Source organism: Chlamydotis macqueenii, chromosome 18 (assembly GCF_036417535.1).
Source record: "Chlamydotis macqueenii isolate bChlMac1 chromosome 18, bChlMac1.mat, whole genome shotgun sequence".
NCBI lineage: Eukaryota > Metazoa > Chordata > Aves > Otidiformes > Otididae > Chlamydotis > Chlamydotis macqueenii.
This window is the reverse complement of record NC_141573.1, coordinates 6,188,152-6,211,201: the sequence shown is the minus strand read 5'-3', so window position 1 is coordinate 6,211,201 and position 23,050 is coordinate 6,188,152. Positions and strand designations below refer to the sequence as shown.

The following is a 23,050-nucleotide window of genomic DNA, read 5'->3' as shown; positions in this document are numbered from 1 at the left end:
CTTAAGGGGCTGGGTGAAGCCAGCCACCTCATTACGTATGGCCCACAGTCACATTAATGCTATCCTACAGTGACATGACAAAAAGAAGATGAATTTTAATGTTTGCTCTTTCCCCTCAAAAAGATATGAAAAAGACCTGTCTGGAAGGAAAAGGTTTCCAAACTTCAGTCTAAGCCACAGAAGACAAGAGGACTGCTGTCATTACAAAGCTATGATATCTCTGGGCATTGCTTCCGTCTGTACCGATAGCAAGAGCTGTCTTTTTAAGGGTCTGGACGTCTTTCTCATCCACTGCAGTCTGGTCAAATTGCACAATGAATTCAAGAGAACAGGATCTGAACCCAGACCTGCACCTAACAATTATGTAAGAACCTAACGGTTCTTAGGGTAGACAGGTTGGCCGAAATTCAGGTGGAGCCAACACTTGGAAGTAGAAAGCTGAGTTAAGGAGGCAACTGGTTTTGGTTTATGCTTTCCTTAAGATGACTATTTGAGTGGTTTTTTTTCCTCAGCCTAACACTTGAGACTGAGATAGAGAGAAAGGGCTGTTCCTTAGACCCTTAGTGCAGAAGAAAACCCTTAAAGGCTCATTAATTGAAGCCAGCCAGGCAGTGCCATGAAAGGCCACTTCAGCCAGTCTTTCTACCACTTCAAGGTAAAAGTATCATGGATTTTTAGCACACAATTCATCCTCCTAAAATGTTTGATTCCTGAGCACTCCTGAGGAGGAAGAGACCCTTTCCTACAAATGTGTAAATGAATGCCAGAGTCAGAGAAAGATATTCTCTACCTTTTATTAGCCAATTTCTAGTCCCAGTGTACAATTTTTGTATTATGTAGACTTGCAGCACATGTTATACATACAAAATACTTCTCCCATTGACCTGTTTTAGCTTTAGTTGCTCAGCACTTCTGCAAAGCTGGCCTCGAGGGAAACAAGAAACATACAATTAGTGACCACCCTTGAAAATTTTGATTAAAGCGTGTTGCCAAGCAACACAAATTCTGTCAGAGCCAGTGATAAAATTCTATTCTCTACAGAAGTCTTACATTCCTTTGGGACTATCTTTTCCTCTTCCTGCAATCCCCCTCCTCTATTCACTGTGTCCCACAAGCTCTGCAATAAAATGAGAACAGGCTGTATTAGTGTCTTTTCCCACACAACCCTTGCACAGGCAATCGTACTTCTGGTATTTATAAAGTGTTAAGATAATTTTAGATTATCAGCATGTATGAATTCCTCACTTGCCTCTCCTCTACTCTTGTTTTTTAATAAAACTGAAAAAAATTTACCAAATGGCATAATTCTTGTACCCACCCAAGTGATTACGAGGTTAGGTCTTTCCTCTCTTTCCCATATCTACGTAGCTCTCAGACCCAATTTTCTCCTCTCTTTCTCTCTGCCTCCCCAACTCCACAGTACGTCATCTGGGTGCAATCTCCTCCATGCAAACTGTCTGCTTTTCTTCCCACCCCAGCACCTAGCACAGCTGTCTCCACCCAGCCAGCCAGTCCCAGTTAGAGCAGATACCAAAATCCAGCCCAAAGCACTTCACTTAATAAAGATGTAGGCTTTGTAACTTATTTCAACCTTATCAAGGAAATGTGCTTCTCTCAGATGGTGGCTCCATTTTAATCTCACTTACATATGCAAATATATGTATGTGTGTGACGTGATATACATCTGTGTATAAATGTGTATAATATTTGCAACCATAGTAAATGAGAATGTAATTTATATCAAAGAACAACAGCAGATCAGATCAAACAACCTGGGAAGAACCCAGTAGATGAGACATGAGTGCTTCTTTTAAGAGTGAGTTACTGGAGAGCTTCTGGGAGTAGGAGAGGGGATATGTCTGGGGAAGTGAGTACAAGGACCAGCAGTTACAGCAGTAAGAAGAAACCTGAGGAAAGGGAGAGGCACTGCACTTCAGCAAAGACAGAACCAGAGGACACAGCTATTGAGCTGAGCCTCTACTTTTCAGCAAAGGTCCTGAGAGGAAGTAATCCCAGTGAGGGTAGACTGTGAAGTAGTGGTTAAGCTCTAAGCATCCTAACACCTATGGATGTTTCTTGTTCCAGATCTTTCATGCTCTCCTCCTTTCTCTGGCAATGGATTTTCAGAGCTGCTCCATCCCCCTTTGTCCCATACCCTGGATGCGGGGGCAAACAAGTTTGGGAACTGTTGATCTGCAGAAATAGTGAGCAGCAAAAGTGCTGGAAAACAGAATACAAAAATAGGCAGTAAAGAGAGATCCTTCATCTAAAACCTCACAGCCATTACAGCTAAAGGTTTAGGAATCTCCTGAGCCAGAGGTTCCACTGCATTAACCTGGGAATAACTGATGATAATAATAACTTGCTTCAAGTTCCCTTAGTACCTGCAGAGCCAAATAAGGCCCACGGCTCTCGTCTCTAGGAAGAGAAAGCCTACAGCTAATGCAAGTCAGATGTATATTTAGCAAGATCAGCGGAGCTATGCTGACTTACTGTGCACAATATCATTTAGGCTGGAGCAGCATCCAAAAACTCCAATTAGGAGGAGAGCTCCATCCTGTCAGGCATTAGATGAATATGTACACTCATGCGTGCCCTACCCCAGAGAGACAGGGCAGGCTGCCTTCATACACTTGTAATTGGGCTCTCCTTGAAACTGATCCTGAATCTGCGACATTTGCAGAATATAGCTGTTTGCTTACTCCACTGGACTGGAACCTGAGAATTACTTTAGTCTATCCCTTGTGAAATGGAGGCCTTGCCAATATACAAAAGGACAGAACTCATACTCTAATGATAAGGTATTTTATACCCTTGCCCCCCTCCTCTTTATCTAGTGAGGATGTATCAAGCTGTAGCCCTATATGTAGTACTGAATACATATATAAAACATACCTTCATCCTCCAGGCTCACAGTATTTGACAGGCTCATCACTTTCTGTCTGTCATAAAAAAACTGATCTCAGCCCTGTAGGCTCAATAAATAGGATCTTCATAGTTCAAATATCTTTGCCTATAGAAAGTTGCTAGCTCCATCCACTTTTTCAAGTGACATTTTGACCTTCCTCTCATTCTGGGGAAGAAAGTAAGGGAAGAAGAGTAAGAAGAAAACTCTATATCCACCTTTCTCCTTTTTTATCCTGCATCAGAAAGAAATTGACATTTTCCTGGTAGCCATCTGCTCTTGTGTCAGCCCCTTCTGATACAGTCTTTCCTTGTGTTTTTTTCATTGTGAGAGTTACATGTTATTTTAGACATGTCTTCAACAATGCAGAAATGCTGAACACCTGAATACCATACAAGAGCCATTTTGTTATTTTTATCATAACTATTAACTCTATGAGAGGGATCATTAAGCTCATCATAAATATCTTAAAAAAAAAATGTTTTGAGTCTTATAAAAGAATGAAAGCAATGTCCAAGTCCCAAATTCAAACAATGTACAAATTCCATCCTGTAAATAACAAATAGAATATTCTAATGGGGGCAGTGGGAACTAAAACTAACTGTTGCCCTTCTTCAGATCAGCTGTGTTAGGTAAGGCACAAGGGAAAGGAGGCCACATAAAACACTTGTAGTATTTCAGCATCACCAGAGTTTAACCTGGGAAGGCTTTTACTGGAAAGCTTCCAAATCTGCCAGCTCTTTGTTACATAGTGGATTTTATTCCACAGCTGAAGACCTTCAAAATAACAAAACCATCCAAAGGAAAAGCAGATTGACTTTTTGGCAGGAAGTCAATGTGCAAATACTAATGAAATAATCTTGGTAAGCAGTCAGACTCCTCAAAGGTCAACAGCTATGTAGTGAAGAACTTTAGAGCATCTAAGTTATTAAGAATTTTCTCTTCAAGGATTCTGACAATTTCTGTGCTCTAAGTTAAGGGTTAAAAAAATAATAATCAAGATTTGATGACTGAACAGTCAAGCTCTCTATCTCTGTGATTCTTCAGACAAAGAGGGTAGACTGAAGATTTTTTGTCTTCAGACAAAAAGACTGCTTTGTTCCTATAGATGCTACCACTTCCTATACATTTAGGACCAGAACGAAAAGCAATTAGCAAAGTGGATTGTCATCAATGCTCTTTCTCCTTTGTTTCTGGTGAAGCGCACTATGAAACACCCAGTCTTAGTGCTATCTTCCATTGCCAGCATCCTCCCTGTTAGTCTATATCCTCATTCTTTTATCTATTTCTCAATATTCTTTTATTTCACTCCTCCCAATCAAATATTTTTAATCCCCTTTACTGGTCTACTCCTGTCCTCCTGCTCTCCTGACTCAGAACTAATGGGTGCAAGTGACAACAGAGAGTGAAGAGGAAAACAAAATTATCCTCAGGAAAGAAAGTGAATGACCTCAAACTGCCTAAACTTTGAAATATCTTCGATGAAAGTCACTTGCTGTCCCTGCAGTCCAATGTCGGTAGAGTGAAAGTTAGTGGTAAAACCTTCAGCAGTTTTAATTGGATTAAAAGCAAGATTCCAAGCAGAACTAAGCACGGCTTAGGTCTTCCAGTTAGTCAGTGAAGCAGCGTATGTTCTCATTTGTAGCACTTTAAACTATGGAGCTCTGATAAATTTACTGTCTTGCACCTATATAGCTCAGGATCAGTCCTAGTCTGCTACTGACAAACACAGTATCAGTGGCATGTTGACAATTAAAACAATGACATATTTTCACACTTAGGGACACCACTTCTATTAACCGTACATGAAAGAGCATTTTGTCCCACTCTTGATTGTATTACTTTTCATTTTCTTAAGCTGGGAACTTAAAAAACCCATTATTTTCTTGATGATACTTTAGATAGCCCCTTCATTTTGCAAATCTCCATGAGTATAACATTTGCCTCTTGTCAATCACAAGGAAAAAAATGTGCATTTAAGGTAGGCAATCTTCTTGCCTATGCTCAGAAATGGTGTTGGATAAATTTAAACTGGGTTTACTAGGTTCACTTCACTCTCTTCCAAAATCTAAACTAATATAAAACAGGTTAATTTAATCTAACAAGTGCCTATACAGCTTTTTGTAACCTATTATTGAAATTGTTTTATTTAAAATCACTTCTTATTTAGACTTTGCTTATAGAACATAAATTATCCCTAGCCAACAGAAAATCATAAACACAAATACAAAATCAAAATACTAGGAGAGATTACTGAATTTCCACGCCTCACTGTGCCCATTTAGACCATTCAAACATGGAAGGACTGAAGTGTTTCTTTCTGTAAAACCTGTAGTGGTAGATCTCACTTCCACTTAATGTACTAGCTACTTTCTAGCTTCTTCACCTCTAACACAGGTCAGCTATGAAAGAAATGTGAACTAAATCCTAACTTTCCATGAACCATGGAAGCAACAACAAATTAACCTTTCTGATCCAACATTTTACTAAAGAAAAGAAAAGCTTAAGAGAAACGAGATGGGAGCACTCTATTTCTGGCTACATTGATGTGTTTGGGATCACTAGTCAGATCCCATCAGTTCCAAATCAGAGTAATAAAGAAGCTGAAATGAGAACTCTTATCTGCTACTCTGATTTCTGCATCTCTCACCACCAATTTGAAACACACAGAAAAGTTAATTCCACACTGGCACAATGCCCTTTCAACTCACACATCAAAGCCCTGCCTCTGCAGACAAAGATAAGTTCAAGTTGAGAAAGCCAAAAAGTAACATCTATATAGCTTATCTATTCAAAGAGTGTCATCACTGAAGACAGGACAAAAAGAAGAGCTAAGCATTTTAGAGACATTATCTCAAGGAAAAGCAAAGGTACCTCAGACGACACATGTAAATGGAGGTGGGAATGTAAGTGTTACAGATCTATAGGTTTCATGTCCAGCATTACTAATTTTACAGAAGGGCAAGAGCTGTTGACTATGACACTACCAAAGTGCAAACATGGAGAGTATGAAAGAAACACAGACTTTTTACCCAGTCTGTGAGAAAGTGGCACATACCTGGACTTGGCTAAATTAGAAATATTTCACCAATATATTTGTAACTCTACTGCTATAGCACTCAAAACAGAAAGGGAAAACTGCTCATGAATAGCACAGTTAAGTTCCAAGCTTCTAAGCGCTTACTGCAGTAACGTGGTCTGTTTCCCAACAACTCTGCAGTCCTTGGAGAGGTGTAGATGCAGATTTAATGAGCAATGCACACCATCTGTTAATATTGCCTTTAAGAGCAACTGAGAAAAAAACAGCAATACCCGGAGTGCAAGGGACAGCAGAAGCTTTAAAAAATGGACTATCAATAATAGGGTTCTGTGTGTACGATTGCTGTAAAAACAAATCCCCCCAAATGAGCAGACTACATATTTATTTTGCAACTGTTAAAATATTTAAGTCAGTCTTAAACCTGGATTAGAACTGTACAATAAACATTAAGGTTAACAGAGCTAGTGGGCTTACCACTTCTGATCAAAACCAAACTCACCAAAATGACGCATCCCAAGACCTGCTCCTGCAGTGCCCATGCTCTGGGCTAGCTCCTTTCTCTAACAAACTGGAACAGATCTTTTGAGTTACGCTGATTTACCTAAATACAGGATCTGGCGGCTTGTTAGTTTACACTCAAGCCAAGCAGATAAAAACTGCTGTTGTTCTAACAGAATAGTATTTCTCAGTGGGGTTATAAATAACTACTTTGGATGCTAGACAGTGGACAGTCAAGACCCTGGTCCCTGAAGTGCCTAAACACAGACAGCTAAGTCTGACAGCACAATACATTTTCAGCTACTGTAGGGCAATTCAACTGAACCCTGTTAAGCCGTTCAGTTGGCAGTCAAAAATGCATTACAGAGAAAAAGAGAAACTACCTGGTGTCTCCGCTCAACAAATTCTTCATTTGTTTGCAATGTAAACCTGATTGCATAGGAAGAACTGCTCAGTGTCTGGCCTGTGCTGGCTAAAGATCAGAAGATTAGGGTACTGTTCTCCACCCTACTGTGGGCCTATAATCCAGACCCAGGTCTGAACCCCTTGCAACACGCAGTTGAAGTTTCAAAGCCTGTCTATGAAGCTGCAAACATTAGCTCCCTTATGTTGCAAGTTTAATTAGTGTCTAGTTCTGACAAATTAGTCTTCTGTAGAACATGACCTGAGTGCAGACTGGTGTTTAGCTGGTATCAAGTATTTCCATCATAAATAAGAAGGAAGTCACTTTCTTCCTTTCAGTTTCACAATAACTATTCTCATTGATCTATTCATCTCAGTAAGCGCGACTGTTGTTTTCACTTAGATGGCGAACTCTGATTTCCTGTAGGATAAGGACTGTATTTCTTAATAGCTGGCAGGACAATAACTTATTTTTCATCCAGCCATATGCATTTCAGTCTTACATTAATATTTTCTTCTTCCTCAAGAGAGTTTGGAGAAATTGTCAAAAATCCATTTAAATGCTTGGGGTCTACTTCCACAGTCCCAGTTTTATTTTAACATAATATTAAATCTGGAGGGAAAGAAAAAACTGGAGGTCCATAATTTGCATGATCTTTGGCCTACTTTATCCTACACAGCTTTGTGACAAGGACAGATGTAAAAGCTCTTTGCAGTCCTTGATCAAGACGTACTATTACTGAGATGGCCAGAAGGCAAAAGAATAAGCGAAGCCACTAGGGTTCAGAAACAGATACCATTGCATAAAATAAAAGGTTTATTGTAATCACTAGAACTCTCTGACAGCTGTAAGTCAATTACAAAGTTAAAGCCATGCTACGTTGCTGTATGTTAGTATAAACATGTAGAATACATTTGTAGTAATTTAATAATTATACACTTTTATGGCATACTGACCCTTTAAATCAGAAATGAATTATTTTTTCAATGCTTTTAATGGGTTATTAATTTATACAAATTACAAATACAGCTCACTCCCTAGTCCCAAGCAGATTAACTCAACTGCAGTTATAATGCAAAAGTATACTTTCCTATTACTTTTCTCCATCTTCTGCAGTGAATGCAAAAGCAAAAAATCCCTACTGGTTTTCAGCATATGACAGGAACCAAAATTACATTCAGAGCAAGACATAATTAAATGATAATTTAAGCATGCTCCCTATAAAAGAGGTAGTGACACTGCAGTTTAAACAAGCACAAAACTTAGTTGTTTAGAGCTAGACTGCTGTCATTATTTATTCAAGCAAAACCCATTTCTTCTTCTGTATGTCATACACACATTGCATATGTCCATACCAACCTGGCAGGCACCAGGTATTCAACTCCTTTCATCAAAGGGAATAATTTTTACAATAATATATTTAACATTTTTCTAGAACTTAAACTCTTATTTTTAATTACACTTTCAGAATGGAGTATTTCACAAAATTACAAACACCTGAAAGCCAAAAAAAATCCAGCTTGCAACCTTAAGCACAGACATGGTAAAAAGGGCCCCAAACACATATGTGAGGGGCTCCATCCTTTCTCCTTGCCTAATGTAAAGCTATCCACACAGATTAAATGCCTCCGGAACTCTCAGCCACAATCACAGTTGGCTTTCTGCCACATGCTATTCCCTCTCCCCTAACTCCTGTCTCTCCCATGCTACACTAATGGAGACCTGTTAAAACTTCCTTCACGCATCTTGTTTACAGATCCCTGCTGAAACCCAAACCACCACACTGTTGTGCCCAAAGTCTCCTCATGTCTCAGTAGATGGATGAACGGTTTCCTCTTTTTTTTTTTTTTTTGGTACACTTGTTTTTCACCTGGGAAAAATTTGTTACACCTGCATAGGAATTAAGTACTGAAATGAAGTACAAAAATTACATCCAACTATGCTAGATCTCTGGGAACAGCCCCGAGCCCTGATACTCCAAATACTGTACTAGTTGAGAAAATATAATATCCCGAAAGCTTGAACAGCCATTTTGCTTTTGGCTACATCTTCAAATGTCAGTAAAACCCATTTATGGGGACAACCACCACTGTTAGTGGCAGAGGGATGGAGGGAGATAGTGACTGTTTTGACAGTTAGGGACAATGGCCACCATTTGTAACAACGAAGCAAAACCAAGGTTTAATTGCTATTGTTCTTATTTGAGCTTCTACTAATGCCAGCTCATATCTAAACATAGTAAAGCTTTCTTCATCCACATTCATTTAACATGATACACACTTTCACAGTGTGTAGTAAATAAAAGACAGTGATCTTGAATATACTATAAAATCGTATAAATAAAAAAGTATAAAGTTCACTTCCATTCAAGAATAGCCAAGATCACTGTCTCAAAGAGCAATAAATAATAAGATACTGCTAACACCAAACATCAAGAAAGATAGTTAAAACCATTACAGATCCATATCTCCCAGTAACTTCACAATCTATAGGTTCAGTCAATTTAAAAGATCTAGAAACAGGGCTTTAGTGGATTAGTAACAACAGACCGTTAATCTCTGCAGCCTCGATTTTAATCCAGCAATGACCAAAGTGATTGAAAATCATTCAGACCACATGACCAGTAAAGCTCCTAAGCACGGTTCTCTCACATACCTGAATCCCAGCAGCAGAGGTCACAGTACGTTTCTAATGGGACTATTTACCAACAGACCTCTGCTTAATACTTAACTAAACTCCATGCCAACATTTTTGGCAGAGTAATTCCACTGCACAATACCTCTGTGAACCTCTAATTTTAAGATTTTGTTCTACAATTTATTTCAGCTTATATTAGCAAAGCTTGTTTTTTTCCCTGTCAAAATATACATAACAGACTTGGGTAAAACAAACACTTTTTTGTTTCTAGATAAGATTTTAAATAGACGTGTAGGAATTGATGACTGTCATTCCAAGCAAATGCCAGATTATTTCTGTACTGTTTATATAATATCAGTGAAAGTTATATCCAAAACACTTAAGAATTTTAAAAATAATGCAATAGTATTATATCATATATTCTTTTTTTTATATATACATAAGAATGCTCTGTTTCAAAGACTTTAAGTTCTGGAATACTCAATGACTAGAATCAATTCTCAGGTACCCAGTAATGTGATGATACGATGTGATCAAGATACATTTCATCATTTGGTTCTCCACCACAGTTAGCAGGATGTCAGTAAAGAAGCCATGGAAAGGGAGACCTTTCAAAAAGGATTTAAATCCAACTGTTATTTGCTGTGGTCTGAAATCTGAGTCACTGGTTTATTTTCAGGAGCATTAAAAGGAAGATGCTGACTACCTTGCCAGATATGCTCTTTTATTACTGCAAAGTAAATAAGTATTTAAAAACACAGTAGATACAGAAGGTCCCAGTTACACAGAGTAAGGAACTAAAAATGGGAGAATTACAAGCATGAGTTATGAGAGTTATTTGCTGCTGTTTGTGAAGCATCAAGTAAAGCCAAAGCAGACAATGGCTGGAAGACAGAAAGGAGAAAATTTGCAGGCTCTGGGCCATTTAGTAGATATAGCCCAAATAAATAAATATGATGTAAATGTATTGTAGAGCTTTGTCCAGCTATTTCTGTAAATAGTGCAATACTTCTGCAAACTTTTTTGCCTATGGTAGAAACTTATTCATAATACTATATATGAAGCCTTACCTCATTTAAAACACGAGGAATTTTTCTACTGATAGATACTGAATATGCTACCACCTTCTCTCAGCAGCAGAGAGGACGTTTGGCTTGTTTTGGTCGCAGACAGAGGGACAGACAGAACCTCAAGCATTTTTATATATCCCTCACAAGAAGTTTCCTATATCAGTCTGACTAAACTCTGCTTATGCAATCTAGACTATGCCAGCTGCTTGCACAATACTGGCGTGAGATTTGCCAAGCACCACTGTTGGCATCACCTGGTAGAGTGGGACATGACCACCGTCCCTCCACCAGTCATGCCACGCAGCCCCATGGCCCAGGTCTGTACATAGGATGTCCTCTTTGTATCAAGACTTGAGGTCTGATCAAAATAAAACTAAAATTTGTGCTGGAAAAAAAGGTGGAACAGAAATTCACATAGGAAAAGCATTGTGTACATTATCACTCATCTCTTGTTATTTCATTTTTTAGTTTCTTGGTTTTGTTTACCGTTGTCCAGGGGAAATCTGTTTACTGTTGGGAAAGTTAATGTCTGTTTCATTCAGGGCATCCATACAGTGGGAATTTACAAATTACAATCCAGATTATTTTAATTCTGATTGTATAGTTTCTCTTGCTGTGTTCGTCAAATTAGAAAAGTCCACATCTTCACTTTACCACACAAAGAACTCGTATGATTTTACCTGTATAAAAACCTATTTTCTATACAACTGTATAATTTAATCAGAGATCATGAAAATTTCTGCTCATCTTAGCTGGGCTTTTCCAAAGATTTTGTGTTATTCATGTGTTATAGCACTGCTACTCCTTGCTTCAGCAAACCATTTAAGCTCATCCTTAATCTAAGTCGTTTTATACAATTAAGACTCAGATACAGCAAAACACTTAAGCATCTCTTAAGTTCTGCATTTTGATGAATCTCTGTATTAATTTATCACAATAAAATCTAACGAGGATGACTAAGTTTTTAGCTGGCAAGTATGAAAACATACTTATGCTACCTAATAAAAACAAATCATATTATTTATTACTGTATTTTGCATCCTGTTCCACAGTGAGCTAAATACCTGTGACTCTAGAGCAAAGGCACAATTACAGACTGGCAAAGATGAATTGTTAAGATCTTGGAGAGAGTGCCAGGGGGGCTACTGAAGATAAAAATTACGCATCTGCAGATAACTTAAAATCCCCCTTGCAATTACTAACTGCCACACAGTACCCTCAGGATCACCTGGGCAAACAAGAGGAGACCGTGGAGTCCTTGTAGATTACTTCATTTTTCCAGCTGGCACAAAAGCATACCATAACAATGGTATTATATAAATACCAATGTGAACAAAATAAACTTATAAATATGGATGTGAACAAAAAAAACCCCACGCAATGGCAAAGCCTGGTAAATATCCTAGTAAATAAAAAGTGAGAGTTACAGACATCACGGGTGAAATGCCCCAGGGTGAGGATTTCACCCCCAAAAATAAATTCACATACGAGTACACAGCATAACCAACAACTGCATCAGTACATAAAAGAACCTGTTGGTCTGCTGAGAGAGCAAACGTCAAGGAGAACATTTAGGGCCAAAACCTCTGGTGCCCTTAACTTTCTGTTGTCACCTACATCCGTGTCAAGCAGATGTGAAACATGAGGCAGGCAAAGTGCTGTGCTTTGAGGATCCTAGTTGTTACTTATAGTCACAAGAAAAACATAAAGAGGCCAACTGAATGAATGTTAATAATTTAAGCAGAATTTAAATAACACACATTTATAGAGGAACCTTGTGTGGGTCCAAATTTTACCTTAACATCACACTAACTCCTGGAAACCAACTCAAGTTAAACTCTATTGATGTAATTCTTAAATACACCATAATTATACCTCACGATAACGTTACTGCTATTACTGTGAAGAGAAAAAATACCTTGTAATACACAGGCAGAGAGAGGAGGGATCCAGCCTCTGAGGGGACACACCAGGCCCCATTCCGCGGCCCTTCGCTGCTGAGGAAGCCACACGAGTTTAAACACTGAGGATAAATCTAGCTGAAGCAAACTGCATGAAGTCAAGAGGCAAGGGAGCAGAAATGACCATAAACTCACTGCTCAGCTGGACTTTAAGTTCTAGAGGTTTAAAATCAGACGTTTTATGTTTCCTGGGGCCAGAATGCCAGGTTTCATCATCCACTGAATTCACTGGGTGTGCTGCGCTGCAGCCGTCCCCCCTCCAGTCAGAAATCAAAAGGCAGTGTTAGCGTGTAGCTCACAGAGACTTTTCAGGAAGAAGTTTCTAGAAGGACTTTGCAAGGACAGGCAGTGCCAGAAGGGCGCTCACCTTCCTGTGGGGCCCAGCCTCCCAGGTCCCCGACACGAGGAGCAGGTGCAGGGAGAGCCAGGCAGGTCACCACACCCTCCTGCCATCGCTAGGCATGTCTGTGGTGAGGACACATGTCCCGGTGAGGAGGCAGGACCGCGGTCAAGCAGATTAGTCCAGTCAGCCATGCCAGGTGAGGTGAGGAGCAGCAGGGCACACGGCTGAGAGCAGGCGAGGGGCCGAGGTTAAAGATGGCTCAGAGCTGCTGAGGCACCAGACATGGCTCCTCAGTCTTCTCTGTGGCCTGACCCAAAGCCGCTCAGCTGTGCAGGACCAGAGCTGACATGGACGAAGCAGCCAGACCCTGAGGGTGGGGGATGAGGCTGCATAGCCTGTGGGCTCGTTCCAGGGCCTGTCACTGCCTTCCCTCCCGACCCTGGCGCCACGGCAGTCTCCTGCTCTCTCGTTTCAGTGAGGCGATCACTGTCTCAGTGAGGAGATTCAGAGTCACACCCTGACCAGAAAGAAGGTGTAAGACTAATCCTAGTGCTGCAATGTAGAAATGAGAGTGAAAATAGACTGCAGTTACTTAAACTGCTGCTGGGTGACCTTTCACATGACATTTTACCTCAGTTTCTCCATTTGTGAAAGTGTGGCCTACACTACACGCTCACTGCAAACTGTTGCAAGCTCTTCCACTGAAATTCACCTTTTTTGTTTTTTCTTTTTGACTGAAATATAACACAAAGCTCCTCTCATTCATATCTTTTATTCTAAGAAAAACCCAGACCGCACAATCCCATTCAGAGAAATCTGTCAGTAGCTGTTCACACTCTCCCAGGCAGCAGGACTAGGACCAGCAACAGGGTCAATCAAACACCTTTTCTTTCCAGCAGCAGCAGCTGCCCTTCCCTTCCATAACTGCAGCTTCCCATGTGGGAAATAACACACCTTACCTGCAAACGGTATGGCTTTCCACCTATGTATGAACAAATAGCTTATTCTCCATAGAATTTCACTTTCAGGGGACACTACCAAAGTATTGTTATCCTTTTCTGCCAAGCAGGCACAAATCTTCAGCACTACCTTTTTCCTAGAAGAGAAAATTTATTTTCTCGGCTATAATGGCAAACACGAATTAATCCTCTTTGTAGCAGCCCAAGTATGTCACCTTGCCAAACGAAATTGAGCTGTGGCAGTAACAATCCTACTGCCATCCTACCAGGAGTACAGCTGTCAGGCAGGGTTTGCTGGAGGACATGGTCCTTCCAACATCACTTCAAACGGTGCAGTTTTCCATAGCCACACATATGAAAACACCATTCGCTATTACCCGTTATCTTTTTCCTTCAGCATTAATAAGGTGAATTCTGTAGAAGTCCTGCTGTGCTAGTCTTGCTACCTGTGGCAGAACAAAAAAATCTCCATTCTGATGATTATTCTTGAAGTAGAACAGGGCACTACAGTAGTTAACAGTAGGAAAGAACTTAAAATTGGAAACAACCCACAAAACTGACAAGATGGTTTTTCAAAAACCATGTTTTCCCTCTAAATCCATCTACTCGAATGCTACTTCCAAAAGCTAGAGATGTCAACACATTTAGAGGAGGAGGGGAAAAAAAAAAAAAAGAAAGAAAAATAACGTTGCTTAGCTTCCTCCTCCCTGCATGTGCTTAGAAGCCACTTTGTACCAGTTGGTATGCAACTTTGTTCCATATTTAAAAGCCAGATAACAAACATACTGTATTCTGAGCTTGATCAAGTTCAGCACTAATGATACAGGGAGGAAGAAAGAATGTCAAAATGAACAGATAACATTATGGATAATACCTCATACATCTTTACACTTATTTTAGTATCTTGTTCAAAAGTATGTTCTAATTAGTTATTTGTGAATTACAGCTGCTGTGATATTTTTCTGGCAATAGCATTACAAAAGATAAAACTGTGGAGCATTTAAGTTTAATCCTACTTTTATTACAAAAATACAAATGTTATAGATCCATGAATCTAAATGATAAATGTTTTCATACAGAAAAATACATCAAATAATGAAAGCATTTCTTTTATTGAATTCTACCCATTGTCTTCAGTATGCTATGTATGTGAGAACTGATCATCTTCCATTTTTCAGGATGAATAAAAGAAAAGAAAATCAAATATTTCAGGCCTGTAATTCTGGATAGGCTGGAGCACAGACACCTGCCATCTAAAGCTTTTCTCATTGTTAAGCTTTAAGGTTTTGCAATTTGTAAGGCCCAAATCTCATTAACACAAGCCACTTATACCATTCTCAGAGTTCTGAGGTCTTTTAAGGTGGGTGTAAATACAAGTTTCCTTATGCCTTCTTACCTCAACTGGCAACTGCTAAGCACTGAATGAAAACATTTCTCATACTGACAAATAAGAAGTTTACACTTATGGGCACCCATGTGCCTATAAGGCACCTAGTACTTGTCCACATCACCAGAAAGGTACTATACTACACAGAATATAGGTCTAAAATGTTTCACTCCTCTATTTTTATGAGAATAATAACTTGCTATTTTTTCTTCAAGAAATTCCATTGAAAGACACTTGACAACTTTTTAACCATCAATAGTTAAACTTGGAATAAAATATTCTTCTACTTTGAATTCAACAGTAAACAGGCTGGGCTGTAAATTCTCCTAAATGCCAGATTATTATCCTTTTAAAAATTTATTTCCTATTTATTTACCATCAATGTTTCAATTTCTCTATCACACTGGATTTTTTTTTTTTTCTTCTAACATACTCTCCACTGTATGGACAGGCACTTTTGCACTTTCTGATGGCATTACAATGGTAATGCAGTCACAGTATACAGCCTCTAAACAAGTAATTTAAAATTTGATTCCTCTTTTCTCTTCCTTCCAACATGAGGTATAGTTAAGATAAAAACAAGATAGGAGCAAAATAATACTTATCACAGTATATCAGTGTTGTCCATAACTAACTGTCATCTAGTTTTGTCTGCTGCTTGAGCTGGTAATGAGATAATGATAAAACAGTTTTATATAGTCTTCTATTAACAGCCCAGATGGGCCAATCATCCACTTCAGTCTTTGCCATGTTAAGTTTAGCCATAAACAATCAGTAACGATGAAAACAGCAGCTCTCTCCTCAGCTAAATTACAACCTTTCAACCAAGAAAGCAAGCGATACTTTGACCAATAGCAACAAATATGCAAAACAGCCTTTTAGGGTAAGCAGGAATTCCTTGTTTATTGGTATACAAAGAATATTCATAATGCAAATGGAAAGCCATTTCAATCCTTGGTGAATTTAAAACCTGTCTATTGTAGATTTAAAAACTGAAACCTTTCCAAGAATATCAAGGGCAAAACTTCTCTATAACATCAGTTGTATCTTAAAGACTTAAAGAATACCCTTAAATTGAAAGTGTTTATTTGAGTTGGAGTTTTATTCCTGTTTTTAATAATTTTGTCTTGGAGGCTTGTTATCTTGGTCAATTGTATTAACAACGAGGCAACACAACAAGGTCAAGAGGTCCCTTTGAGAACTGGGTATCTTCATCTCTGAGATTTGGAAAAGAATAGCAGCAACCACCAGTTTCTTTTCATCAGTTTATTGGATGGAAAATAGCTCACCATAATATGTGCAAAACTATTCATAAATGTTCCCTTCCACTACCTTTACATAAGCTAAAAATGCGTGTGGTGTTTTGGCACTTTAGCACCTGTCTGGTCACGCTCTAGCTGCAAAACTAACAATAAAAATAGAATGATGAAAAATACAGGACACAACAACAACAAAAAAGTAAAGCAGTCATTTATAGGAGACTACAAGGCTATTTCCATAAAATTTTAAAGCAGAAACATCTTCACACCTTTTGAAAAGGCGGCAACATCTCTGAAGTGAGAAAGCATTGAAGCGCTAAGGAACTGAGAGTCTTTGGATCCAACATATGGCCTCCATCCTGTGTTTGAATGTGAGCAGGAGGATTGAATCCACGTGGATTTTCAGTAACATCAACAAACTCCATGCAGGCATGAAGGTTTGCCCACATACATGAAGCTGTGGAGATGGAACAAAGCAGAAAATAATACTATAATGGATGGGATGCCAAAAGCTCTTAGATACCAGATGCACCCAGACTGCATGGTTTATACCTTCCTACATGCCTAGCAATTACTTTCTCTTACATATACACACATGTATATGTGTTATGAATAATTCCTTTCCCTAGGGCATTACATTTATTACTTAAAAGTGCCAGAAAAAGCTATTTCTGTGGCACTGTTTGACAATAATTAACTTGGATTCAGCATTTCTGTCCAAACATAACAATGAACCATTCACTGTTAGTTACTAATGCCAGTGGAGCCTTGATATTCTTCTCTTCTACAAGACTACTTTAGCTTGAATTACCTCAAGTTGTACAATGCTAAGAGAAGAAAAGTTACCAGACCGTACAGAGCGTAATTCAACAGATAATTCAAGCCTTGGTATAATTTGTATTTCCTATAGGACAACTCTATGTTATGCCAGGCAATAAAAGCTCAGAGACTGCAGAAGCAGCAAGACAGAAAATGAAGTGCAACTGTGCTTTTAATACACCCTTAGCCCTCAATGCCAGGAGATGCTACATCAGATGCTCAACACCCAGTGGAATTCCTTAATGTGCAGGGGTTTTTTTATATCATCTCAGTTGTTCGTGATACACGATTTATGACTCCTGTGGGCTGCCAAACAGGCCAAAGAAGTTACATCATAAAAGGGATCTGCCCCTACATAACCTGAGGATGATGGCAAAGGATGAAAACACTTCCAAATAGTAAGAGAGTTATAGGACTTGCGTGAATTTCATCCATATTAGTTCCCACAAGCCAAAACAATAAGAGGTCATATATCAATTCATAGGAAGCCACAAAGATGTTGAATACGCAGGTTCTATAAAGCATTTTGTTGATGGATTAACAGAAAATTTACATAGAAACCTTCTTAATCAATTCCCATAACAGTAGCATTTCCTTATTTAAATTAAGTATCCTGCACGAGTTCAAAAATAGCATCCTGACTTTCTTTTTGAAATTGATTGTTAATATCCAGAATCAGAAACAAATTGCTCCTGGCTTATACAAATGATTATGCAAGCAAAGGTGGCAGCCATTATAGGATCAACAACATCGCACCTGAGAACACTGATGCTAATTAATCTTTGGTGGTATTCTTACCCAGGAAGCAAATTTTGGACATCATACCAACAACTATTTTCTTCTTTCTATATAAACAGAATAATCCCTGTGCCATGATTATCTGCATCTTCAAAGGAACAACAAGATGTCTTATTTCAGCATTCCATCTACAGGACATCTTAACTTCCACTACCCTATGCTCCTTCTTTGCTATAGTATCATTAACAGGAACAAGATCTCAGAATTCATAATATGAGTCATGACTATTTTTCCTCAGAGACTACAATTCAAAAGAATAAATATGCATCATAACTTAGAAGGAAAGAGAGGACTTTCATTTCTTTCTAAAGGATAGAAATTGTTTTTGTGGTCCTTCAATCTGTTCTTATTTCTTATTTGCATCTGCACAAAGAAACTAGATTTTCCTTTCAAACAAGCAATTTCAAGTAGCAAAAGCTTTAATTCAGTATGCCAAGAAAACAAAAATATTCACTTTACAAAGTTCACAGATAAATTATTTCCCAAACCAATTATTCTTCCAAACCAAGCAATCTATCATACACACAGGTAACTGACTGATAAAAAATGTTAGGTACAAAATACTTTGAAAATATATATGCCTCTTCTTAATAGATGAAATTATTTTCCACATACTAAGTTTCACAAAAATTCATGCATGTAAGAGACACCAAAAAGCCAACTGTATAACTTCATTATCTATTTTAAATATGAAACATAGCATAAGTGCTATATTCAGCATAATTTATACTTAAACATCATGTAAATACATAACAAAAGACAATGTGGCATAACATTGAACCTGTGTTTAATAAATAAGTTCACTAATAATGATAAACTAACTTAATAGTCTTGTCAGTTTAGTGACTGACATCATCCCTATGAGCAGCAGCCCTTAGCAGGCCCCAATCCAAATAACCCCTGCAATTAGTAGGCGGGCCATCACAGGTCTAAATAGACACTGAATCAAGCACCTGCTAATATTCAGGAAAGATCCACACACAGATGTCCAGCCTTGTATCCTCACTGCCGGAACAACAGACTTAATAAGAAAGAAAAATAAAAAAAAAAGGAATACTACCACACTCCTTAATTCACATCCCTGGAATTTGCAGCAGTGTGCTCAACTAGTGGGGTTTTTAAATAACATGTTGAATGAACCAACAGTGCTGAAGTGCTAAAAATACAGTTTCTGAAATCCACTCTTGAGGCAAACCTTAACAGGCTTCATTATACCTTCTCCTACTTACACTGTTATCCAGACATCCTAGCTAGATAATATGCTACAGAACATAGTGTAAAAAGGATGACAGAGGAAAGATAGAAAGCATTAGTGCCAGTCAGATATCTGCAGATCTTAATCCCTTTTACCAAGATGACAAATCCTGAAAAAAAACAGAAATCTCTAGGAGCAAAACAAAAAAGCAAGCCTAAATGCATGCACACATCCTCAATGTGGTTAAAATCAATTATTTGAAACCACAGCTTTAACCATGCAGCAAAAGCATCCCACCATTCATTTATTCACTTTATTCTCCAAAAAAGAAAAAAAAAAAAAAAGAAAAAGAAAACTGAGATGGTTATCAGTCTGTTGGTAGTGCTAGAGGGAGATGGAGAGCGAGGAGAGCCCCTGCAGGACTGATCCCACTATTGGTTTCAGAAGCCTCGGTTCCCTCTCTGAAGATGAGGAAAGGAGGCGGGGGACATTAGGAAATGCTGGCAGCGAGATGTATGGCATAAGGACCTGCACAGAATGGGACAGCTTCTTTCTGTCTCAGGATATTACTGTCATAGTGGCCAAGAAAGCTATGAGCTTCATTTTTCCATTCTCACTGTGGTACTTTAAAAAGTGCCTAATTTGAAGAGAACTGGACAGGTGGCATATCACGCTGAGCTAAATAGATAAGTGTGAGATTTAAATGACAAGAGGCAGCAGGTTTTGCTGTTCTAAACAGTGAGAGAGTGAATTATTCCGATGGTACCAATGGGCACAAGCGGAAGGTCAGCCCGGGGTGCTGGCAGTGTCACCCAGGTGCGTGGTAGCAGATGGTGCCAGTCTGTAGGGATAAAAGAAGGGCTGATGTACCCTGTGGGCTGGTGGCAATGCTATTTGCTCAGGAATAAGAAAGTTTTGGTGCTGGTGGAGGCAATACAAATTACACAGATGCTGGCACTCCAAATATTCATGTGAGTGTCACCAGCCCAAGGGCTGTAAGAGTGGATCAGTCAGGAGGTGCTGCAGAAAGCGCAGTGGGGGCTGGCACTGCCAGGGCGATGCTGCAGGGGCTGCCTGGGGGCTGGGAGCTGGCCCAGACCAAGCTCTGCAGGCTCCCAAGAAAGCTTTGAAGCTCCCTCTCCCTATGCACCTCCAAGCTGGACACTGAGATGTCCACCAGGACCCCCCACTTCCACCCTGCAGTGCCTTGCCTGCGTTGCCTGCGTTCCCGTTTCCAGACTTATGCAACGACTTGAGGGCAGAAGCAGCCTGCAGAGCAGTGGAACAGCAGGAGACGCAGGCAGCCTGGATCCCCACGGGGCTCCCTGAAGTGTCCCAAACTAGAAAACTGGCCACCTCCCCACTCCTGCCTCCTGCAACATAATTATTCCAGTATGACTGACATGACAAATTAACAAGGCAGCCGGCGCTTTTGCAGTAGAAGAGAGTGTTTTCCCCAAGAATAAATTGTTCCAATCCTTTACGGTAGACACCCAGCCGTGCCTATTCATTAATTGGACAAGCTCTGGTGACAACTGAAATTACCCAACTTCTATATACTGGAGGGGAGAGACATCTCTGCAAGCTTAAATGAGAAGGCGGCTAAATCTGGAATCCTAGCCACCAAGGAGTTCTTTGAATGGGGCTATTTTTTTTTTTAATTAATTTTCAGAGCGCAGCCACAGTAAAGCTCCTTTTAAAAGGAGAGGCACATTCTTCACTGTTATTCCTCCCTTTGCAGATCCTGAACTGTGGCACTAGAACGTGACATCTCCATCAATGAACCGCAAACCTTTTAACATCCACAGATCAGCCGAGTTCAAGAACTTTGGGAGGTATGAAATTCTGGGATTACTGCAATATTGCAATTAATTATCACAGATCGGGTACATTAGGAGTTACAAGCATCAGCTTAATCAGTACATTGTGGTTATTTATGGCAACCAGTGTATCATAATTACTAGATAGGTATTGGAATTAAGGAGAGAGGGATAGGGATAGATATTTGTTGATTTCTGTCACGATCCACTCACAATACATTGTTCATGTATTTTTCAACTATTTTGTACTATTTTTCCCCTTTGCAAAGGGGAAGTCTGGGAACCCTCTATGGCATTTCTCCCCCCCTCCCCACCCCTCACCCTTTCTGTGCTAGCTGCGTACCTGAAATGCAGACGATGAAATTCGCTTGCAGAAGAAAAAGCACCTCCCAAACAATTTCCATCCTCCGATTCTCATGCCAAGTGCATCCCGCAGCGAAAAAAAATAACAAAGATCAATATCGCGGTTTGAACGATCCCAGCAAATTTCCTTTCGGACTTGCAGACTGTATTCCCCAGATGTGCTGACAACACATGTCCGAGCTCTCTCTCTGCGCGGCTCAAGCGAGATCCCTTCCCTTCCTTCGCCCTCCAAAAAACACCACGAAGCCAACTGCCAGCACCGGGCTCTTCCTCCACGAGTAAGAAAAAAATCCACCAGATTTCCCACCAAGACATAGACAACAAACCCCAACTGATCCGGTCCGGAGAGTCTCTATTCCAGGGCGGCCAGGTGCAAGTTAACCCCAAACTCTGCACGTCTCAGCGGGGCAGCGCCAGCATGGCGGAGGGAGGGGGTTTCCTCTCCTGCTGCTTCAAAACGAGCGGAAAGAGATTAATACCCGCTGCAACGCCTTCATCCACCCCCTCCCCCGCATGCTCCCGCACCTCCCCGGCGCGGAGCCCGTCGCAGCCGGCTCTCTCCAGCGCTGCCGGGGTTTCCGCAGCCCCCGGCTGCTCCTTTCCGCCAGCCGACTGCAGGGGTCGTTCTCGCCCCGCGCACCGAGCCGCCCGGCCCCGGCCGGGATGGCCCCGCCGCCGCCCTCCGGCCCCGCACCCGCGCCCGCAGCTCGGCCACGCCAAAACGCCCCCGGCACTGTGGGGTGGGGGGACACGGGGGCTCTAGTACGTTGGCCTTCGTGTGTCTTCCACCTCCCAAATCCAAATTGCAGAAAGTCCAGGGTCTGCAGGCGGCGGGGGTTTGCGTGCATCGCCGGCCGGCTTCGCTAAGAATGCCGATATTTTAAAACTTATTTAAACAAGAAGAAAAAGAATAAGAACCCCAAACTTCTCGCGGGTTTGGTGGCAGGAAGGGCAACAAGAGGATACAGGCAGAAGTTAGCGAAGTACTTGCGCTGCGGCGCACATCGCACTGCATTCCCCAATCCACAGTACTTCTGCACAAATAGATTCTCCCCCCCCCCCCCAAAAAAAAAAAAAAAAAGCAGTGTCAGTTTTGGGGCAATCTCTTACTTACCCCCAAATCCTCCTGCTTTTTATCTTTTTTTTTTCAGCTCATCGGATTTGCCACTTCTGCCTGCAGTCCCAAAAACAAATCGAGGTCAAGCTCCGAGCTGCTTGCTGCAGCACGTACCGCCACCTTAGCTGTCGGGAGGTACCATGGCTCCTTGGATTCCCCCCCTCCTCCCCTAATTCCGGCTATTTCGCCATTTCCCCGAGTTAGGAGTCTGTGCTGCGGGATGCCGGGGGCTCGGCTCGGCGCGGCGGCGCGCACGGGCGCGGGCCGGCGGCTTCAGCGAGCGCGCGGGGGCTCCGCCGCGGAGGCGGTGCTTGGGCGGGCGGCGGCGGGGCCGCACCGCGGCGAGGGGGCTGCGGCGGGGACCGGGATGGCGTGAGCCGGGCTGGGGGGGATGGCAGAATGGAAAAAAAAACCCAAAACCCTCCCTCCCGCGCCGTTGTGTGTCTTCTCAGGCACATTCCAGAAGCTGCTGCTCA

The 23,050-nt window shown here is 40.7% G+C and overlaps 1 protein-coding gene across 3 annotated transcripts in view; it reads right to left on the bottom strand.

Annotated features, from left to right (window-relative positions):
• The window catches only part of CA10 (carbonic anhydrase 10 (inactive)), a 196,809-nt gene extending 173,992 nt beyond the window's left edge, over positions 1–22,817 (bottom strand). The window contains exons 1-2 of one of the 3 annotated variants that reach the window (XM_086762289.1): positions 22,568–22,817; positions 21,438–21,904 (exon numbers count right to left, since the gene is read on the bottom strand). In XM_086762289.1, coding sequence (XP_086618415.1) covers positions 21,438–21,498 — 61 coding nt within the window. In that variant the 5' untranslated portion in view covers positions 21,499–21,904; positions 22,568–22,817. Of the gene's footprint in view, positions 1–21,437; positions 21,908–22,567 lie in introns of all 3 variants that reach the window. The other 2 variants (XM_086762287.1, XM_086762288.1) reach the window with 2 other exon arrangements.
• Positions 22,818–23,050: the final 233 nt, after the last annotated feature.